This window comes from Ranitomeya variabilis, chromosome 2, assembly GCF_051348905.1.
Source record: "Ranitomeya variabilis isolate aRanVar5 chromosome 2, aRanVar5.hap1, whole genome shotgun sequence".
Lineage (NCBI taxonomy): Eukaryota > Metazoa > Chordata > Amphibia > Anura > Dendrobatidae > Ranitomeya > Ranitomeya variabilis.
In genome coordinates, this window is record NC_135233.1 from 593,693,981 (window position 1) to 593,717,476 (window position 23,496).

Genomic DNA, 23,496 nt, shown 5'->3' on the forward strand with positions numbered 1-23,496 from the left:
AGTGATCACCAGTGACATTATACACAGGAGCTCAGTATATAGCATATAGTGTACAGGTAATACAGTGATCACCAGTGACATTATACACAGGAGCTCAGTATATAGCGTATAGTGTACAGGTAATACAGTGATCACCAGTGACATTATACACAGGAGCTCAGTATATAGTGTACAGGTAATAGTGATCACCAGAGACATTATACACAGGAGCTCAGTATAGAGTGTATAGTGTACAGATAATACAGTTATCATTAGTGACATTATACACAGGAGCTTAGTGTATAGTGTACAGGTAATACAGTGATCACCAGTGACATTATACACAGGAGCTCAGAATAGAGTGTATAGCTTACAGGTAATACAGTGATCATTAGTGACATTATACACAGGAGCTCTGTATATAGTGTATAGTGTACAGGTAATACAGTGATCATTAGTGACATTATACACAGGAGCTCTGTATATAGTGTATAGGTAATATAGTGATCACCAGAGACATTATACACATGAGCTCAGTATATAGTGTATAGTGTACAGGTAATGGTGATCACCAGTGACATTATACACAGGAACTCAGTATATAGTGTATAGTTTACAGGTAATCGTGATCACCAGTGACATTATACATAGGAGCTCTGTATTCTTTCTGGTGCAATCAACATTAAGAAATGAGCTCCATATCTGACAATGCCATCCAGTGTACATCTTGCCACATGTATGTGGGGTTGCAGGGCTGTGTGGGGGTACATATGTGAGGTTGCTGGGCTATGTGGGGGTACATATGCAGGGGTATATATTGGTGTTGCAGGGCTATGTGGGGGTACATATGCTGGTGGTTACAAGGCTGTGGGGTTGCAGGGCTATGTGGGGGTACATATGGGGTTACAGGGCTACGTGGGAGGTATGCAGGGCTATATGGGGGTACATAAGTGTGGGGTACATATGTGGGAGTACATATATGGGGTTGCAGGGCTATGTGAAGGGTACATATGTAAGGTTGCGGGGCTATGTGGGGTTCATATGTGGGGTTGCTGGGGTAGCTGTGGGGGTACATATGTGGGGTTGCAGGGCTATGTGGGGGTACATATATGAGTTTGCAGGGCTATGTGGGGGTACATATGTGAGGGGTACAAATGGGGGTACTTGGGCTATGTGGGGGTACATATGTGGGGTCTCAGGGCTATGTGGGGGTACATATGAGGGGTAGCTGGGATATGGGGGGTACATATGGGGGTTGCTCTCATTTCAAGCGGGGGCTCAGTTGTCCTATGAAGTGGTTGCAGGGCTATATATGGGGGTTGCAGGACTATGTGGGGTACATATGGAGTTGCAGGGGGTACATATACAGTTGTGGCCAAAAGTATTGACACCCCTGCAATTCTGTCAGATAATACTCAGTTTTTTCCTGAAAATGATTGTAAACACAAATTCTTTGGTATTATCTTCATTTAATTTGTCTTAAATGAAAAAACACAAAAAGAATTGTCCTAAAGCCAAATTGGATATAATTCCACACCAAACATAAAAAAGGGGGTGGACAAAAGTATTGGCACTGTTCGAAAAATCATGTGATGCTTCTCTAATTTGTGTAATTAACAGCACCTGTAAACTTACCTGTGGCACCTAACAGGTGTTGGCAATAACTAAATCACACTTGCAGCCAGTTGACATGGATTAAAGTTGACTCAACCTCTGTCCTGTGTCCTTGTGTGTACCACATTGAGCATGGGGAAAAGAAAGAAGACCAAAGAACTGTGTGAGGACTTGAGAAACCAAATTGTGAGGAAGCATGAGCAATCTCAAGGCTACAAGTCCATCTCCAAAGACCTGAATGTTCCTGTGTCTACCGTGCGCAGTGTCATCAAGAAGTTTAAAGCCCATGGCACTGTGGCTAACCTGCCTAGATGTGGACGGAAAAGAAAAATTGACAAGAGATTTCATCGCAAGATTGTGCGGATGTTGGATAAAGAACCTCGACTAACATCCAAACAAGTTCAAGATGCCCTGCAGTCCGAGGGTACAACACTGTCAACCTGTACTATCCGTCGGCGTCTGAATGAAAAGGGACTGTATGGTAGGAGACCCAGGAAGACCCCACTTTTTACCCCGAGACATAAAAAAGCCAGGCTGGAGTTTGCCAAAACTTACCTGAAAAAGCCTAAAACGTTTTGGAAGAATGTTCTCTGGTCAGATGAGACAAAAGTAGAGCTTTTTGGGCAAAGACATCAACATAGAGTTTACAGGAGAAAAAAAAGAGGCATTCAAAGAAAAAAACACGGTCCCTACAGTCAAACATGGTGGAGGTTCCCTGATGTTTTGGGGTTGCTTTGCTGCCTCTGGCACTGGACTGCTTGACCGTGTGCATGGCATTATGAAGTCTGAAGACTACCAACAAATTTTGCAGCATAATGTAGGGCCCAGTGTGAGAAAGCTGGGTCTCCCTCAGAGGTCATGGGTCTTCCAGCAGGACAATGACCCAAAACACACTTCAAAAAGCACTAGAAAATGGTTTGAGAGAAAGCACTGGAGACTTCTAAGGTGGTCAGCAATGGGTCCAAACCTGAATCCCATAGAACACCTGTGGAGAGATCTAAAAATGGCAGTTTGGAGAAGGCACCCTTCAAATATCAGGGACCTGGAGCAGTTTGCCAAAGAAGAATGGTCTAAAATTCCAGCAGAGCATTGTAAGAAACTCATTGATGGTTACCGGAAGCGGTTGGTCGCAGTTATTTTGGCTAAAGGTTGTGCAACCAAGTATTAGGCTGAGGGTGCCAATACTTTTGTCTGGTCCATTTTTGGAGTTTTGAGTGAAATGATCAATGTTTTGCTTTTTGCTTCATTCTCTTTTGTGTTTTTTCATTTAAGACAAATTAAATGAAGATAATAATACCAAAGAACTTGTGATTGCAATCATTTTCAGGAAGAAACTTAGTATTATCTGACAGAATTGCAGGGGTGTCAATACTTTTGGCCACAACTGTATGGGGGTTGCAGGGCTATGTGAGGGTACATATGGGGGGATTGCAGGGCTATGTAGGCTCACTTTGTGCTGTGGACCCTCAAAGCCCAAGGTCCAGGTGGACATGATGCAGACGATTCAGAGGTAGCAGAAATTCAGGAAACCACAGACAAGTATCAGAGGTCCTGGAAACCGCAGACTGGCAGTAGATGTACTGGAAACCACAGGCACGCTGGAGATGTCCAGCTGGACTGGACAGCAGACAGAATTCTGACAGAAAGACATACTAGAAAGGTGTCTTGGTAGGCCCGAATCTATGGGTTTCTGGCATAATCTGACATTGATAGGGCAGCTACTTCCAATAGGTGACATCAGCGATATTGTTTTTTTTCCTTCTGGGAAAGCGCTAACAATAATAATTAATAATTCAATGTATTAATCTTGTCCTCCAGCTATGAAGACTGTGTTGGGCCAGGAACATTGGAAGTGTATATCCCAGCAGATGATCCTCCACCTTACTCCTTAGAAGATCCACATCTCGGTCCCAGCTCTGCGGAGATGCCACTGTGTTCGCAAACTGATACAGAACATTTCCAGGTCTCCTCGCCTTTATGTACTGTTAACTTACACGTTGTCACACCGGTCCAGACTACGGCCAAGAGAAGTCTTCACCTCCCTATAATACCGATGGACATGTTAAAAAACGTTGCCTTTCCGGCCGTTGGGAGGTCAGAGGAAAATAGGAGTTCGCAATATTCTTAGTGGCGTTTTATCCTATCTGTTCCTTGTCATGTGGCATCAATACGTTTGTGTGCTTAATTGGAGAAGTGCAATTAGTTTCTAAATAGCAATAAGAAAGCGCAATAGTTTTATAAGAATTGTAATTACACCTTACTAAGGGCTATACAGAACCACAACTGTCTCACACTGCACCTATTACATAGGCCTCATCTTATATAGAGATACGGTCATCCTACATAAAGATACTGACCTGTTATACAGTTATGGCCGAAAGTGTTGGCACCCTTTAAATTGTTCCAGAAAATGAAGTATTTCTAACAGAAAATTATTGCCATTACAGTTGTTTTGTTAGGCTACGTTCACATTTGCGTTGTTGGGCGCAGCGTCGTCGACGCATGCGTCATGTGCCCCTATCTTTAACATGGGGAGCGCATGGACATGCGCCGTATGCGTTGTCATGCGTTGTATGACGCATGCATTTTTTTGGCGCACCAGACAGGGCGCGGACAACGCTACAGGTAGCAGTTTTGATGCATCACATTTCCGAAGAAAAACGCATGCAACGCACCTGCGTCGTAAATGCGCCAAAAAAACACATTAGTGTCTATGAAAAACGCATAGGGCGCAGTTGCCTGCGTTGAGCCGCGTTTTTTGACGCATGCGCCTTTTGACTAAAAGTATTTTTTGGGGGGCGTTTTGGATCTTCAATTGTATAGGACAACGCATGCGTCAAAAAACGCTGCGTTGTGTATGCGTTTGACATGCGTTGTGCGTGAAATGTGAACGTAGCCTTATACACATGTTAATTTCCTTTGTGTGTATTGGAACAACACAGAAAATACAGAAAAAAAATAGGCAATTTGGACATAATTTCACACAAAACTCCAAAAATGGGTGGACGAAATTAGCATCTTTCCAAAATTATGGGTAAACCAACTGTTTCAAGTATGTGATGCTCGTTCAAACTCACCTATGGCAAGTAACAGGTGTGGGCAGTATGAAAAGTCCATCTCCAGAGATCTTGCTGTTCCTTTGTCCACAGTGTGCAACATCCTTAAAAAGTTTATGGAGTGCCCACCGGAGCTGTGGGGTGCTCAGGCCAGGTCAGACAGTTCTTAAAGAGAATGTGTCACTGCAGCGGTGACCCGGTACGTGGCCCTGGGCATCCAATAAAAGGCAAATTGAAATTAAAGGGGGAATTAAAGTTTATGGGGGTTTAGTTCGTGACGCCACCTGTGGTGTTCGGTCAATATGGCCGACACTGCAGTTCAGATCCATTGGGGCAGTTGGTGATGCAGCAAAGATGTTTCAGCTCTCCACGGGCAGAGCTAGTACCTAGGGCAGATATAGGTGTTATTTGTGATGATTGTATTTGTGGTAGTTGTAGTGCAGGGCAAGTGGTGCAGGAATAATTCAGAGGACACAGCTGGGTGCAGTTTTCAACGCTTTACTCACAGTTCTGCAGATTACTGTCTCCAGCCGTGTGCTGTATCCTCCACGTCTGTGGTCCAGCCAACCCCTAGATGATTTGGGGTACACTTTTCCAGGCCTCCTCTCTTGTGTTCCTTTCCTGGCCGTCTCGCTGCGCTGGTTCCCTCCTCTCCTGCCCTGCGCCTTCGCACACAGACCTTGTCAGGCGACGTCCTCCGAGTCCCCTTGCTCCTATGTGGCTGCTTTTTCAGCAGGTGTGTGTGGATGTAGCTGTGGCACATACAGGTACCACAACCTCCGGCGGGCTAACTGAGCCTTGTAGTTCTCCACTAATCTTGGGGGCTGGTTCCCTACTGCGACCTGGTCCTTCCACCTGGCAATGGTCAGCGTGGATGTGGGCCCCACAGGTGGATTTCTCACTATCCGTGCCCCTAGGACCCCTTCTTTCTCTCTCACTTTCTGCAACTTCTGTCTTCTGGTGCTGGGACAAGCTCCTCACTGTCTAACCCTCTAACTCCTCCCTCTTGTTTCCATGACATCTCTACTCTCTCCACCCGCACCCTCTACCTAATAACCCTCTCCAGACTGGCCATCCTTCCATAGGGTACGCCCAGGTGCCCTGACTGGAGTGGTGAGGTGTTGGATGCCGGTGTTAGAGTCCTGGGTAGTGCCCCTTCTTACCCGAGAGTGGGATACCACACCTCTGGCTGAGGTGCAATACCTCTGTGGCCACTGGACCCTCAGGGGTGCCACATATCCCCCCGTTAAACACAGCGCGTCCGCGGGCTGTAACAGCGTAAACCATATATTACAGAAAACATTCAATTAATTCTTAGAAAAGCATTTCAACAGGTTAAACAGTTAAGTTGATAACTTCTTCTTCCCTTTATGGGAGGCACTTTGTACTTGAGCGTTACTTATAAATAACTCAAACATGAACTAAGGCATTACTCTAAGCAGAATATTGGCATTTCTCTCAATAAAATGTATTAGCATTTACTTCCAAAAAAAATTTTCTTTCACGTTCAATAAGACATTGTTAATTAAAGACAGTAAAACATTCTCTATTAAGTGCAATGAAACAATTTCTATCAAGTTCTATAAAACTTTCTCCATCGAGTTCAGTAGGTTTCAATGGGATCCCAAACCGGGGAATCCCTCTCTTTAGTGCAATATGTGGGGGGAAACCCATCTGAAATCCCCAATGTAGGCCCCTGGGCGTGGCTACAGGGCACCGCGTTGGACCACTTTTTCGACCACGCCAGACCATTTTTGTTCTTTGGCCTTTTATTAAAGGGTTAGTGTCCTACTCGCACTTTTAAAGACGTGATGTAAAACCAACAAGGAGCACATTAAGATGTGCTAACTATGTACAACAAAAGTTCTGGTCACTCAATGTCCATGATCCTATTGTTTCTGTATTAACAAAAAATAAACCTTACCAGATTAACTTCACTATCAATTATTACACTTTATTAACTATTTACAGTCAGGTGCTATCTCTTCTATGCTTACTTCTTCTGCTTCCAGGGCAGTACCTGGTGCTGGCCATTCCCCTGGCCGGGAAAATTCTTGGTGCAGAACTACACCTGTTATTACCAGTTGTTCAGGTCCTACCACCAGGGTTTGGGTGGCTTTATCTCGCATTGTTGGTCTGGCTGGAACTGCAGGGGCTGGTGCAGCGCTTGTTGTTGCAGCAGGGACCGGTTTGGCTTTTGGCGTTGTTGGCACTGCTGGTTTTTCAGGACTGGCAGCCTCTGGACCAGGAGCTGTATGCTTACATTTCCTGACGTTCAGGGCATACCACCCTTTTTTACCCCAAAGACAGGTGTAAGTCATGTGGTCCCCTGGGTACAGATCCCATTCAGGGTGTCCCTCCAGGAGGTGAGATCCTATGTCCCGCCGGGTGACGAATACCTCTGCCAACATTCTGGACTCCTTAATGAAACCCCAGCCCTTCTTAAGCTGGAAGGCCACCACGGTGCCCTGCCTCCATGGGTCCCCCGGTCTGCTTGTTTGGCCTTGCTGGCCTGGGCCTTGGCCTGCCGGTTCCGTTCCTCCATGGCCTTACGCTGGGCGTTGACCTCCTCTTCCTCCTTCTCCCACTTAAGCGCCAGCTGCTAATTGTATTCCTCCGAGCTGAAGACTTCTACGTGGGACCCCTCTGGTTGAGCCTCCCCAGGGAACCCGATCATATCTGTCCCCTGCCCCTCCCAGCGGAACACAAAGTTCTCCACGCTCACCTCCAGTGGTGTACCCGTGGGCTCCAGTGGAACCTCCAGGCGATCCTCCATGCCTGATGTCTGGTCCCAGGAGGGATTATAGTAAACCCAGCCAGGTTTAGGGGCTGTCGGGGTTGGAAGTGGGCTCACTAAAGTCCCTCCGGTCACTGGAGCAGGGTCGGTCACCGGGGCAGGGTCGGTCACCGGTGCCGGTCTCCTTCTCCACTGGGGTTGGAGACTTTGGCCGCAGAACGGGACGCTGCTCCTCCAGCTTGATCTTCCTCCGCAGGGCGGACTTCCACCTGCCCACCGTGGTGAGCTCCGTGCCCAGGAGCTGGCGGCCCAGCTCCTCCACCTGAGCTCCCAGGAACCCCAGATTCAAGGCTGACGGTTGGTTCAGGTCCTCATCCCGTCAACCGTGAAAGTCTTTTGCTGCTTCCCCACTCTGCGGGTCACCACCGCTCGTCATCTTGGGTTCTGGGTTCTCTGCAACACCCACGTGTTGTTCCCACTCCTTCCTTCGTGGGTGGGCCTTCTTTTCTTTCCTGTCCCCACCATACCAAATCAGGAGGCGGATCTCTCTTGCTGATGGACATGTCATTGTTGTATAGTAGTTTTTGTAGTGGACGGGCATGGTCTTTGCGCCTCACAGTCACATCCCGCCCACGACGACACGTTTCTCTTCTCTTTGCATGCCGTGTGGTGTGACAATGGCGGCTATTAAACAGTTCATCACAGTCTATGGCGCACAAGACCCGATTTATCGGGTCGGGCCATCCTGTTCGTGACTCCAAAAATGGAGCACCCGCCAGGGCCGTGGGGATACTCTGTACTGGGCCAGTTCTTAAAGGGATGTGTCACAGCAGCAGTGACCCGGTCCGTGGCCCTGGGTGTCCAATGAAAATGATGATAAAAGAGGGAAATAAAGTTTATGGGGGATAGTTTGTGACGCCACCCGTGGTGTTCGGTCAATATGGCCGACGCTGCACTTCAGATCCACTTGGGCAGTTGGTGACGCAGCAAAGATGTTTCAGCTCTCCACGGGCAGAGCTAGTCCCCAGGGCAGATATAGGTGTTGAGATGATTGTAGTTGTAGTGCAGGGCAAGTGGCGCAAGCCAGCAGCCGCAGACCTTGTCGGGCGATGTCCTCTGAGTCCCCTTGCTCCTATGTGGCTGCCTTTTCAGCAAGTGTGTGTGAATGTGGCTGTGGCACATACAGGTACCACAGCTTCCAGCTGGCTAGCTGAGCCTTGTAGTTCTCCACTAGTTTTGGGGGTCAGTTCCCCACTGCAACCTGGTCCCCCCACCTGGCGATGGCGGATTTCTCACTACCCGTGCCCCTAGGACCCCTTCTTTCTCACTTTCTGCAACTTCTCTCTCTGTCTTCTGGTGCTGGGACGAGCTCCTCACTGCTCAAGTCTCAGCTCCAACTGTCTAACCCTCTAATTCCTCCCTCTTGTTTCCATGACATCTCTACTCTCTCCACCCACACCCTCTACCTAGTAACCCTCTCCAGACTGGGATGAGGCCATCCTCCCATAGGGTACGCCCAGGTGCCCTGATTGGAGCGGTGAGGTGTTGGATGCTGGTGTTAGAGTCCTGGGTAGTGCTGCTTCCTTACCTGAGTGGGATACCACACCTCTGGCTGACCTGCAATACCTCTGTGGTGACTGGACCCTCAGGGGCACCACATTTACAACCCATGATACTGTAGATAATCTCCCTGGACGTGGATGGAAGAGAAAAAATTATGAAAGGTTGCAACGCAAAATAATCCAGATGGTGGATAAGCGGCCCCAACCAAGGTCCAAAGAAATTCAAGCTGTCCTACAGGCTCGGGGTGCATCAGTGTCAGCGTGAACTATCCGTCGACATTTGAATTAAATGGAACGCTATGGCAGGAGTCCCAGGAGGACTCCACTGGTGACAGAGACCTAAAAAGCTAGACTGCAGTTTGCCAAAATGTACGTAAGCCAAAATCCTTCTGGGAAAGTGTCTAGTGGACTGATGAGACTAAGATAGAGCTTGTTAGTAAAGCACATCATTCTACTGTTTACCGATAACAGAATGAGGCCTACAAAGAAAATAACACTACCCACAGTCAAATATGGTGGAGGTTCAAAGATGTTTTGGCGTTGTATTTCTGCCTCTGACATTGGGTGCCTTCATTGTGTGCCAAGGCTTCATAAAATCTGTAGATTACCAATGGATTTTGGTCACAATGTAGTGCCCAGTGTCAAAAAACTGGGTTTGTGACCTAGGTCTTGGGACCTTTTGAGGTTTTTGAGACTGTGCCTTCAAATATGAGACTTGGAGCAGTTTGCAAAAGTAGACTTGTCCAAAATTCCATCTGAGGTGTAAGAAGCTTGTTAACTGTTATAGGAATTGATTGATTGCAGTTATTTATTCCAAATGGTGTTCAACCAAATATTATGTGGAGGGTGCCAACAATTTTGTATGGCCCAATTTTGGGGTTTTGTGTGAAATTGTGTCCAATTTGCTTTTTTTTTTCATCCGTTTTTTGTGTTTTCCCAATACGCACAAAGGAAAAAAAACGTGTATAACAAAACATGTGTAAGTGCAATAATTTTTTGGGAGAACTATTTCATTTTCTGGAACAATTTCAAGGGCGCCATCACTTTTGGCCATGACTGTTTAGAGATATTGACATCTTATATAGAGATAGTTATGTCCATGTTCTGTGTCTCATACACATATTGGTCTCACCTGTACAGTCGTCTTCTTTGCATATACACTAGTACCGATCGTACACACCTCCACATACAGTGTATATACATACTCATGATCCTATTTACCTATATCACCATTGTATATAAGTACTGATGGCTTATGTACAGTCATCTTATACATCTACACAGTCTGATATGTATGTGTGTGTGTATATATATATATATATATATATATATATATATATATAATGTTCCAAATTATGATGCAAATTACATTTTTATCGGATGTTCCTAAATAGTTGGTGCAAATGACAGTCAGTCTAATAAAAGTAATCACCCGTTAGTATACATCGAATTTTATTGAAGAAACCTCCCAATGATATCAGTATAATCTCCAAAATGAATAAATACTGAAAATGCACTGTTCCAAAGTATTAGGCACAGTAGAATTTCTAAACATTTGATATGTTTTAAAGAACTGAAAATGCTCATTTGTGGAATTTGCAGCATTAGAAGCTATTTAACGCCAAAACATCCTAACAGGCCAAGTTACATGTTAACATAGGAACCCTTCTTTGATATCACCTTCACTCTCATAGATCTTTTGCTTGTTGATACTCCAAAGGTTCTCTATAGGGTTGAGGTCAGGGGAAGATGGTGGGCACACCATGAGTTTATCTCCTTTTATGCAGGGCCGTAATTACAGTTTCTGCTGTCCTAGGCACTTTTAGGCCATGTTCACACTTTGCGGGTGACCTCTGTGGGTTCTCCCGCAGCGGATTTGATAAATCTGCAGGGCAAAACCGCTGCGGTTATCCCTGCAGATTTATCGCGGTTTGTTCCGCGGTTTCCGCTGCGGGTTTCCGCCTATACTATTGATGCTGCATATGCAGCAATATGCAGCATCAATAGTAATGTTAAAATAAAAAAAAAAAGTTTATATACTCACCCTCTGACCACTGGCGTAGCTAGAGCTTTTGCCGCCCGGGGCTGTTCCCGAGTTTGGCGCCCCCCCCCATTGCCGTCACTCAACGCCGGGCACCGCCCCCTCAGCGCTGTTTACCCATGAAATCCGGCGCCTGCACTGTGTATCGCTGTTTGGTGCAGGCGCAGAGAGCTCTGGCCGTCTGACGTCACAGCCAGGCTGGCAGACTGTGCCTGTGCGGCGAGTGCGGCCACCCACCTTGGTAATCCCAGCCCCGCAGTGTGTTATGCATTATGCAGAGTGCAGGGCTGGGATTCACAAGCAGGGCGGCCGCACAGGCGCAGTGTCCAGCATTGCCCCAGTGTGTCCAGCAATCTGCCCCAGTGTGTCCAGCATTGCCCCAGTGTGTCCAGCAATCTGCCCCAGTGTGTCCAGCAATCTGCCCCCAGTGTGTCCGGCAATCTGCCCCCAGTGTGTCCGGCAATCTGCCCCCAGTGTGTCCGGCAATCTGCCCCCAGTGTGTCCGGCAATCTGCCCCCAGTGTGTCCGGCAATCTGCCCCCAGTGTGTCCGGCAATCTGCCCCCAGTGTGTCCGGCAATCTGCCCCCAGTGTGTCCGGCAATCTGCCCCCAGTGTGTCCGGCAATCTGCCCCCAGTGTGTCCGGCAATCTGCCCCCAGTGTGTCCGGCAATCTGCCCCCAGTGTGTCCGGCAATCTGCCCCCAGTGTGTCCGGCAATCTGCCCCCAGTGTGTCCGGCAATCTGCCCCCAGTGTGTCCGGCAATCTGCCCCCAGTGTGTCCGGCAATCTGCCCCCAGTGTGTCCGGCAATCTGCCCCCAGTGTGTCCGGCAATCGGCCCCCAGTGTGTCCGGCAATCGGCCCCCAGTGTGTCCGGCAATCGGCCCCCAGTGTGTCCGGCAATCGGCCCCCAGTGTGTCCGGCAATCGGCCCCCAGTGTGTCCGGCAATCGGCCCCCAGTGTGTCCGGCAATCGGCCCCCAGTGTGTCCGGCAATCGGCCCCCAGTGTGTCCGGCAATCGGCCCCCAGTGTGTCCGGCAATCGGCCCCCAGTGTGTCCGGCAATCGGCCCCCAGTGTGTCCGGCAATCGGCCCCCAGTGTGTCCGGCAATCGGCCCCCAGTGTGTCCGGCAATCGGCCCCCAGTGTGTCCGGCAATCGGCCCCCGTGTTCAGCATTGCCCGAGTGTGTCCGGCAATCTGCCCCAGTGTTCAGCATTGCCCCAGTGTGTTCGGCAATCTGCCCCAGTGTTCAGCATTGCCCCAGTGTGTCCGGCAATCTGCCCCAGTGTGTCCAGCATTGCCCCCAGTGTGTCCAGCAATCTGCCCCAGTGTGTCCAGCATTGCCCCCAGTGTGTCCAGCAATCTGCCCCAGTGTGTCCAGCATTGCCCCCAGTGTGTCCAGCAATCTGCCCCAGTGTGTCCAGCATTGCCCCCAGTGTGTCCAGCAATCTGCCCCAGTGTGTCCAGCATTGCCCCCAGTGTGTCTGAGTCAGACATAAAGAAAAAAAAAAAAAGTAAAATCCTCACCTCTCCCGTTCCCAGCGCAGGTCCGGTGCACTCAGAGTCTCTCCGGCTCTGCAACGCTCAGGACAGAGAGGCTGAGCGCGCAGTGATGATGTCATCGCACCCTCTGCCCTGAGACGTCACAGAGTCAGAGGGCGCCGAAGACGCTGCAGCTGCCGCAGGAACCAGGAGAGGTGAGTATTAGAACGGGGGCCCAATGCCAGCGCTGGTCGGGGGGGCCCTGGTCGTGGCGGCGGTCGGCGCCGCCCTAAGATTTAAAGGGCCCGCGTCTCTTTTTTTTTTTTTTTTTTTCTTCCTCCTCCTCCTCGCTGGGTCGGACCCGCCCCGGGCATTGTGCCGCCCCCGGCATTGTGCCGCCCGGGGCGGCCCGCCCCCCCCTTCCTACGCCACTGCCTCTGACGTCCCGATCTCCTCGGCGCTGCACCCGGCGGTCCGGTTCCAAAGATGATGTGCGAGAAGGACCCTTCGTGACGTCACGGTCATGTGACCGCGACGTCACGGTCATGTGACCGCAACGTCACCGCAGGTCCTGTTCGCACAGCAACTCTGACCGGCCGGCCGCGTGCAGCGCTGAGAGGTGAGTATAACATGATTTTTTATTTTAATTATTTCTTTTACACACAAATGGTTCCCAGGGCCTGGAGGAGAGTCTCCTCTCCTCCACCCCGGGTACCACCCGCACATTATCCGCTTACTTCCCGCAACGTGGGCACAGCCCCATGCGGGAAGTAAGCAGTTCAATGCATTCCTATGGGTGCAGAATCGCTGCGATTCTGCACAAAGAAGTGACATGCTGCGGGTTGTAAACCGCTGCGTTTCTGCGCGGTTTTTCCCGCAGCATGTGCACAGCGGTTTGCGGTTTTCATAGGGTTTACATGTAAATGTAAACGCAATGGAAACTGCTGCGGACCCGCAGCATCAAAATCGCGGCGGTTCCGCGGTAAAAACCGCAAAGTGTGAACATGGCCTTAGTGCTGCCTCCCCCTTTGGTGAGTATGACACTATCGGCAGTGACTTTGGCAAGAATCGCTGATGTGAAAGTCGCCTTTTGCAGCAGATCCGGCAGTTTTTCTGCATCTGCCGCGTAACGGATCACTTACGGCAACACTGCGTTCGGCCTCATTCATTCCCTATGGGATTTGCGGCACTTGCCATGATCTGGCAAATGCGGTACCATACCTCCCAACTTTTGAAGAAGGGAAGGAGGTATAAAGTTTGCGGCGCACGTAGAGCGCCGCGGCAAATTTTAGGCCGCGCCTCTGACCACACCCATTTCACAACTAGTCACACCCATATCCACGTCCCAACCACAACCATTTAGCACTGCTGATCACACTGTTTCATATACAATAATTAAAAGCAAACAAAAATATGGCCACACAGTGCTCCATACTGTATAATGGCCACACATGATGCTCAATACTGTATAACGGCCACCACACATGATGCTACATACTGTATAATTGCCACACATGATGCTCCATACTGTATAATGGCCACAGATGATGCTCCATACTGTATAATGGCCACACATGATGCTCCATACTGTATAATGGCCACACAGTGCTCCATAATGTATAATGGCCACACAGTGCTCCATACTGTATAATGGCCACACAGTGCTCCATACTGTATAATGGCCACACAGTGCTCCATACTGTATAATGGCCACATAGTGCTCCATACTGTATAATGGCCACACATAGTGCTCCATACTGTATAATGGCCACACACAGTTCTCCATACTGTATAATGATCCCACATGATGCTCAATACTGTATAATGGCCACACATGATGCTCCATACTGTATAATGACCACACATGATGCTCCATACTGTATAATGGCCATTGGCCACACATGATGCTCCATACTGTATAACGGCCACACATGATGCTCAATACTGTATAATGGCCACACACAGTTCTCCATACTGTATAATGATCCCACATGATGCTCAATACTGTATAATGACCCCCCCCCTCCTGTATGCATGGCTCATCTCCCTCCCATCCCATATACATGGCTCATATCCCCCCTTCCTGTATGCATGGCTCATCTCCCTCCCATCCCATATACATGGCTCATATTCCCCCTCCTGTATGCATGGCTCATATTCCCCCTCCTGTATGCATGGCTCATATTTCCCCTCCTGTATGCATGGCCCATATCCCCCCCCCCTCCTGTATGCATGGCTCATATTCCCCCCTGTATGCATGGCTCATATTTCCCCTCCTGTATGCATGGCCCATATTCCCCCCCTCCTGTATGCATGGCTCATTCCCCCCCCCCCCGAATGCATGGCTCATATTCCCCCCCGAATGCATGGCTCACATTCCCCCTTCCCCCTGAATGCATGGCTCACATTCCCCCCCCTGAATGAATGGCTCACATTCCCCCCCCCTGAATGCATGGCTTATCTCTTTCCCCCCCCCGCTCCCGCTCCCATCTTCCATGGCGCGCCGACTTATGTCCTCCTTCATCCCCCCGTCCCCCGCCCCTCATACTTACCTGTTCCTCACCGCGCGGCTGCGCCGACATCCCTCTCGCTCTGTCCCGACTCCCGGCGCAGCACCTTCTTCCTGCGTGAGCGGTCATGTGATACCGCTCATTAAGGTCATGAATGTGCGCATATTCATGACCTTAATGAGCGGTACCACATGACCGCTCATTCAGGACGAGCTGTGTACGCCGAGACCAGGCATCGCTGGAGCAGGGTGAGTATCGTCTTCAAGGAGGGTGGGTGGGAGGCGGCCGGGGGGAGGGCGCGCGAGAGGGCGGGGGGGGGGGGGGGGGGGGGGGTTGGTCGGTCGGGAGGTGACCCAGGAAAAAAAATACAAAAAAACAACAAACCTTGCTCAGGTGCCGCCCCCTGCATTGTCCCCGCCCTAGGCCTAGTGGCAAATACGGCCCTGCTTTTATGTCCATAGCAGCCAATGACTCAGAGGTATTCTTTGCAGCATGAGATGGTGCATTGTCATGCATGAAGATGATTTAGCTCCTGAAGGCACGTTTCTGCTTTTTATACCATGGAAGAAAGTTGTCAGTCAGAAACTATATACTTTGCAGAGGTCATTTTCACACTTTCAGAAACCTTAAAGGGCCCCACCAGCTGTTTCTCCATGATTCCGGACCAAAACATGACTCCTCCACCTCCTTGCTGACGTTGCAGCCTTGTTGGGACATGGTGGCCATCCACCAACCATCCACTACTCCATCCATTTGGACCATCCAGGGTTGCTCAACACTTATCAGTAAACAAGAATGTTTGGAAATTAGTCTTCATGTATGTGTGGGCCCAATACAACCATTTCTGCTTGTGAACACTGTTTAGGAGTGGCCAAATAGTAGGTTTATGCACCACAGCAAGCCTTTGAAGGAGCCTACACCTTGAGGTTCGAGGGACTCCAGAGGCACCAGCAGCTTCAAATATCTGTTTGCTGCTTTGTAATGGCTTTTTAGCAGCTGCTCTCTTAATCCGATGAACTTGCCTGGAAGAAATCTTCCTCATTATGCCTTTATCAGCACAAACACAATTTGTGCTCAGATACAGCCACAAATCTCTTAACAGTACGATGATCACGCTTAAGTTTTCGGGAAATTTCTAATGTTTTCATCCCTTCGCCAAGGCCTTGCACTATTTGATGCTTTTCAGCAGCAGAGAGATCCTTTTTCTTTCCCATGTAACTTGAAACCTGTGACCTGCTTAATAATGTGGAACATAATTTTTAAGTAGTTTTCCTTTAATTAAAATCACCTGGAAAACCAATTATCACGTTTTTAAGATTGATTTCAGTGATCCATTGAGCCCTGAGACACAATACCATCCACGAGTTTATTTGAAAAACAAAACAATTAAATCTTTGACACTTAAATCCAATTTGCATAATAATTTGGAGCACAGTGTGTGCTTCGCACTGACGAGGGCCAACAGCCCGAAACACCGTGTCTGCGAATTGAGATACTGATTTGGCTTTAATCCTAAGTCATATTGCACGACTCGTTAAAGGGTTGATTGTGACTTGTAGGATCGCTACTTCCAACAGGTGGTGCTATAGAGTTTAAGTCCTCTTTTTCTCAGAAGAGGCAATTTGCATATTTAATTTCCCAGAGGAGCATTGCACGGCGAATAAGCCTCCTTACCTTGACAAGCCAGCTGGTATGTCACTCTCCATGAGGAGAAACGTTACCCCTTATACACATGTAGACATTTTTTGGCAACCAAAACAATGCAGAGTATAAAATAAAGAATTTAATAATATATCATGATCTTCTTGGAGAGTTGTGCAATGATGGGGGTAGTGGTACCAAATCTGAGAGCACCTTGATGTAGAGGCAGAGACCCAGATTCCGGTGATGTCACTTACTAGGCTCTGTGTTGCTGTTTCAGTAAAATCAGTGTTTTATCAACAGGAGATTATCACTACAGGACTAGGTGTCTCGTGCCTTCTAGTCCAACCACACCCCCAGCACTGATTGGAAGCTATCTGTCAGTGTACACAGAAAGCAGCCAATCAGTGGTGTGGGCCGGGTTATACACACCTTAGCATTCCGAGATCTGCAGAGAAAACAGTGATTGTATCAAAATGACAGCAAGCGGCCTACTAAGTTATATATCGTTGGAATCAGGGTCTCAGCCCCTACATTATGCTACTCTCAGATTACATAGCAAAATCTTTTGTTTTTGGTTAATTCCTTCCAGATTTAGCTGAAGGCTGGGATCATGCCAGTGTATTTCATGGCTACAATATGGACTGTAATGGCCGCCTCCCAAATTGAACTAAGTCTCCTCTACTACCGGGCCGGTCTGCATACAGATCATGAAATATCCTCATGTAAACTCTGCTTAATTCATCATTTGTGACTTTTCAAAATGAGGCAAAGTGTTTTTGCACAAATGTTTTCCGTGACCCGAGTGTAATAAAAATTCTGCTGAACTTTGTTTTGGTGGCAGTTTAAGACTAATGTGTGATATATTAAAGAAACAAGACTTTTGGGTCTAAAAAAAAGTACAAAAAATAGGTCAAAGACAAAAAATTTTTTAAAATTTTGTGCAAAATTCAACATTTTGTATAATTTGAAACACAAAAATGGAATCAAAGATCGCACGACAAAAGAGAAAACCACATGATGGTTCGACCAATTAAAGGGGTTGTCCAGTGCTTTTATATTGATGGTCTGTCCTCACGGCTCAATCTTACACACTGGCCAGTCCGTGCACCGATTTATTAATCCAAATAAGAGTGCACCTATTTGGATGAATTTGATGCAAAACTCACCGGTGTAAAAAGAAAGATAAAAGAAAAAAATTACTTAAAAAAATGCAAATATTTTGCAAAGTGTAACGTTAATTAAGAATTCTATGCAGCCCCGGAGGAGAAGGACCAGCACGGCTCTGCTACATCTGTGTATATTCCAGAGCTGACTTTCGCTTTTGCTTCTTCCTTTCCTCCAGTGATCTGATTGACACACAACACATCCTATGTGGTCAGGCACAATGCACACACCCAGCCAATGTTTTGGAGGGAGCTGGAGGCAGAGCCTGAGTAACTTCCTCAATGCAGAACTTAGCAGGAAGGAAAGCCACAAAGTGAGGTCTAGGATGAAGAGCAACGCAGACAGGCAGCGGCTTTACCAGGACTACATCGCCCACTATGAGTCCACGAGCCATGAAGGCAATGTGACATTGTGTGATCCTCCGCTGCAGTGCAGGGGCGACGCTCACCAGTGCAGGGGCGACGCTCACCAGTGCAACTGCCCTGCAGCCCTGGGGGAAAACTACTCCCAGCTCATCAGACAGAACTTACAGAGCGAAAAGCTGGAGCATAAGGTGGAAGCGCTGAAGCAGATGATGAAGGGGTTCGCAATCCTGGAGCTTATCTGTGTCAACTTATTTCTCTTTCCATGGAGGAAAGAGATCAGGACACTGAAGGTAGGAAAAGCGTGGAAGGGGAAGCGAAACCAAGGGGAAGTGCAGGGGAGGTGAAACCAAGGGGAAGCGCATGGGAGGCGAAAAAAAAGGAAAGCGCAGGGGAGGCGAATAACAGGGAAAGCGCAGGGGAGGCGTAGCACGGGGCGGCAATGAGAAGGGGAGGGAAATCGCTGGGGGAGGGAAAGATTAAGGGGGAAAGCACAGGGGCAAGGTAGGTGTGAAGCACAGGGGGAGGCAATGAGCAGGGAAAGAAAGAGCAGGAGAAGCAAAGTGCATTGGAGGCAAAGCATAGGGGAGGTGAAGCGCAGGGGGAAGGAAAGAGCAGGGTAAGGTGAAGCAAAGAGGGAGGGGAAGAGTACTGGAGGTAAAGCACAGGGGGAGGAAAGAGCAGGAGAAAGGAAAGAGCAGGGGAGGCAAAGCACAGGGGGAGGGAAAGCTCTAGGGATAGAGATCGGTTTAGGTTCTTGTAAGTTTAGTTTACAAAACACTGAATACAGGAAGAGGCGATGACCTCACAGGAGGAAGGAAAGCTGTAGATTTATCATAGAAACTAAAGGCCACCTGTGTTACAATGCAAAATAAAAGATGTCAGTGAATTATCATATTTTAGAGGGCTGGTAACATTAAAAAATGCACTACATTATATTTTTGCTTTTTTTTTTATTGCCTTTATGGCTTTACCTACTGGTTGACTTTACTTGCAGATTCTCTTTTTCTGCAGTGGCTCTCTTTCTCTGCATTGTCTCTTTTTCTCTGTAGTGGTTTATATTTGCAGTGGCTTTTTCTCTGTAGTGGTTCTTTCTCTGCAGTTGCTCCTTTTCTCGGTTTCTTTCTCAGCAGTGGCTTTCTTTCTCAGCAGTGGCTTTTTTTCTTTGCAGTGGCTCCTTTTGCTTGCAGTGGCTTTCTTTCTCAGCAGTGGCTTTCTTTTTCCGTAGTGACTTTTTTCTTTGCAGTGGCTCCTTTTCTCAGCAGTGGCTCTTTTTCTCAGCAGTGGCTCTTTTTCTCAGCAGTGGCTTTCTTTCTCAGCAGTGGCTTTCTTTCTCAGCAGTGGCTTTCTTTCTCAGTAGTGACTTTCTTTGCAGGGGCTCCTTTTCTTTGCAGTGACTTTCTCAGCAGTGGCTTTATTTCTCAGTAGTGATTTTTTATTTGCAGTGGCTTTTCTTTGCAGTGGCTTTCTTTCTCAGCAGTGGCTTTCTTTGTCAGTAGTGACGACTCTTTTTCTTTGCAGTGGCTCCTTTGCAGTGGCTTTCTTTCTCAGTAGTGACTTTCTTTGCAGTGGATCTTTTTCTCAGCAGTGGCCTTCTTTCTCAGCAGTGACTCTTTTTCTTTGCAGTGGCTCCTTTTGTTTGCAGTGGCTTTCTTTCTTTGCAGTGGCTCCTTTTCTTTGCAGTGGCTCCTTTTCTTTGCAGTGGCTCCTTTTCTTAGCAGTGGCTCTCTTTCTCAGCAGTGGCTTTCTTTCTCAGTAGTGACTTTTTCTTTGCAGTGGCTTTCTTTCTCAGTAGTGGCTCCTTTTCTTTGCAGTGGCTCCTTTTCTTTGCAGTGGCTCTTTTTCTCAGCAGTCGCCTTCTTTCTCAGCAGTGGCTCTTTTTCTTTGCAGTGGCTTTCTTTCTCAGTAGTGGCTCTTTTTTTCTTTGCAGTGGCTCCTTTTCTTTGCAGTGGCTCTTTTTCTTTGCAGTGGCTCCTTTTCTTTGCAGTGGCTCCTTTTCTTTGCAGTGGCTCCTTTTCTTTGCAGTGGCTCTTTTTCTCAGCAGTGGCCTTCTTTCTCAGCAGTGGCTCTTTTTCTTTGCAGTGGCTCCTTTTGGTTGCAGTGGCTTTCTTTCTCAGTAGTGACTCTTTTTCTTTGCAGTGGCTCCTTTTCTTTGCAGTGGCTCTTTCTCAGCAGTGGCTTTCTTTCTCAGTAGTGACACTTTTTTCTTTGTAGTGGCTCTTTTTCTCTGCAGTGGCTTTCTTTCTCAGTAGTGGCTCTTTTTGTTTGCAGTGGCTCTTTTTCTCTGCAGTGGTCTCTATATCTCTGCAGTGGTCTCTTTTTCCCTGTAGCAGGAGTAGAAACAAGCATGCATGGTGCAAGTCCATTCAATGTTGATAGGGCTGGCGAACAGACGAGTGATGGCATTGAAGGGACCTGCATCATGTGGAATGAACAGGATAATTGGGACCCCCCACTTCTAGACCCCAAGCAATCAGACATTTCCCATCATGCCTAGATGGCCATTATAGCTCCCAAATAGGTGGTTGCCCAGCTTTCCCTACTTGTGCACATATGATACATTCAGTTGGTTTTCTTTTATGTTTATTTTTTACTATAATATCATTTTATGTTTTTGTTTTCACAGAAATTTACTGGAACTTTTGTCTATTTTATTCAACCTGTCATCCCAGAAGATGCCATCAGGCAGATCCTCCAACGAGTGGGTTACTCGATAGTGTCCAAAACGGAATATACGATCGGAGGCAAGATAAATAGTGAAGAAGCCAAGCAGACGGCCTTCGACTTGTATCTGTCGAGAATTCAGTGTGACAATATGCTTTGGCGCCTCAATGAAGATAAATCTGTCTCCGTAAGTCTTTTGGTTCATGGGCCTGGCCATGAAGCAAAACATAGAAGTGATCCTACTGGCCAAACTGGTAAAGATACCAGAGAACCCGGTGAAATGCAAAATTTAGATCTTAAAAGCAACGACCCCAGTAATGACGACCCTATAAAAGCCGTGGGGATGACCGTAACCAGTACAAGCAGCCAGGACGACATCTCTGATCTTTCCGAAGAGAAGCCACGTTATTATACCAAGCGCATGGACAGCGATGAGTTCCTCTACAACTACAGTGACCTCAACTTGGCCCAACAGCCAATTTTCCCACTATATATCAAGCCAAAAAAGTGGGTAGCTCCAGTCTCCGAAGAACTAAACTTTGTCAAACCTGATGGATCAGCCAAAAATGAGGGCAGAGAGCTTGCCGAGAAGATCACTTATGACCTACAAGGTAACAACATTGACATAACGACGTTTACGGAACAGCTAGACCCACCGAAATCTCTGGTGTCTAATGAATCTCCGGCTGAAGTCATCGCGCCGACCAAGCAAGAGCGCGTGGTGTCCAAACTAAAGATGCTGAACATGTCCGGAGAGTCGCTGACTTACCCTATCGAGGAAACTGTGCCACCCGATTCGGCAAAATTTTCCGAAGGCAGCGATTTGGGCAAAATTGAGGTCAAGTGGGCATTCCTGACTACTAAGGAGGGCACGGAGAGCTTTGCCAGTCCGATGTCCCCATCTTCTGATTTCTCCATGTTGAATATTTCTGGCAAGCCACCGATTTGGACTCCAGGTACCGATAATAGGCTCCGAGAGCCACCCAATTCCACATACATTCCACCACGAGCACCGGAAAACGAGGGTATGAGATTGCCAAATATCAAAGCAGAGGAAAATCACTTCCAGGTCTCTTCTCCAACCGGAGATGCCCTTCTGGTTAATGAGTATAATATACATGAAGATACCAAGGAGGACTATGTGATGATCACCAAAAAGGACCAAAACTGAGTCTGATGGACAGGGCTGCGTACTGTGTATTCAGGGAGGTCACTAATGCTATTCAGTAGCGCTGCCTAGTAGTGGGCAAAGAAAGTCAGACTTTTTTTTTTTACTTCTAATTCTTTGCCTTTCGGAGCAAATTCCAGCTCTGAATCAGAATATTGGTAGAAATTTTAGCCAAAGCCAAAACTCAGGGTTTTTCTTAAGAACTCATCATGAGCAGTCAGACATTCTAAACTTTTGAGGGTTTTTTTTTTTTTTTAAAACTTTGTCAAGAATGGAAAGCTATAAAACTTTGCAAATCATCCCAAGTTTCCCCCCCAGTTAATTTACCGGCATTGATATTGGATCGGACTGATTTGGAGTACAGATGATGGCAGTGATGGGTCAGCTCTTGTCTCCTCCTCTGAATGTTCTGCTTTTCAGCCGTTTCCCACACTTAGGCCACGTTTACATGCTCAGTATTTGGTCAGTATTTTACATCAGTAAAAGCAAGACCAGTGATACAGGAGCTGAGGTGACCCATCACTGCCATCATCTGTACTCCATAGGAGAACGTCCTGATATCAGAGCAGCTGTGGGCAGAAAATAGTCTGGGGAAAAGCAGAGGTTTGGAAGCTACTTACATGCTATTTTATTTTCCTACGGTAATGAGGACCAATCTCCTAATAAAGTGATTTGCAACGTTTCCCTGCTAGTCAAAATTATGAAAAATAAAATAAAAAGTTTAGTTACTTTTTCAGGTGGATATTTAGATAATCATAACGATGTATTATTGACTGTGAAGCATTGGCATTATGTATGTAGCACGATAAATGATCCTTTTCTATGTATATTTGTTTATCAAATCCTGCCAGCTAAAAAAAAAGTACTAGAAATTCACTAGTATTCTACACCAGAGCTGCATTCATAATTCTGCTTCTTTGGAAACAAACACATCCCTGACAGTTCATCTGAGCTCCTCCTATATTAGTGACTGATAAGTGGCAAAGCTTCCCAGATTTAGGCAGCAATGAGAGATTTCAGCTCTGAAGCCAGTAGAATTACGATTTCTGCTCTGCAGGAGTATAATGCATTTTAAAAATTATATTTTAAGTGGAATAATTCACTATGTAAACGCTATAACTGAAGCCTCGTCATAGTATAACCTTGTACCCACAGCTGTGTAACTTCATGTTTTATGGAGGGAGAACCTACATCGAGGGGAATTTAATTTGTACAGAACTGGGTGAACCGGTTAGTATTTTTTACTGTCCTTTGCTATGCTTTCATCGTTGGGGTGGTTTTTTTGGGGGGTTGACTCCTAGAGAGGATAGAAGGTCAAAACTAGTGATGAAAAGTTGTCAGAGAGGTCCAAGTTCTACGTAGTTCCTTCATATCAAGGAGTATGAAACTTTTTCAACTTCTTATTAACATACCTAAAGGGCTGTATAGGAGACAGATAAGTGACCCTGATGCTGCTGGTCCTAAAAGGAAAATAAGGAGTAAATATCCCTTTAAAAGAAAAAAGGACATTTTCGTT

General features: G+C 47.3%; 1 protein-coding gene across 3 annotated transcripts in view; it reads left to right on the forward strand.

The window, feature by feature from the left end:
• BEAN1 (brain expressed associated with NEDD4 1) overlaps positions 1-23,305 on the forward strand; it is a 46,654-nt gene extending 23,349 nt beyond the window's left edge. For 2 of the 3 annotated variants that reach the window (XM_077288393.1, XM_077288394.1), the window contains 2 exons: positions 3,412-3,556; positions 20,775-23,305. In XM_077288393.1, coding sequence (XP_077144508.1) covers positions 3,412-3,556; positions 20,775-21,983 — 1,354 coding nt within the window. In that variant the 3' untranslated portion in view covers positions 21,984-23,305. Of the gene's footprint in view, positions 1-3,411; positions 3,557-17,983; positions 18,442-20,774 lie in introns of those variants that run through there. The other variant, XM_077288395.1, reaches the window with a different exon arrangement.
• The last annotated feature ends 191 nt before the right edge of the window (positions 23,306-23,496 follow it).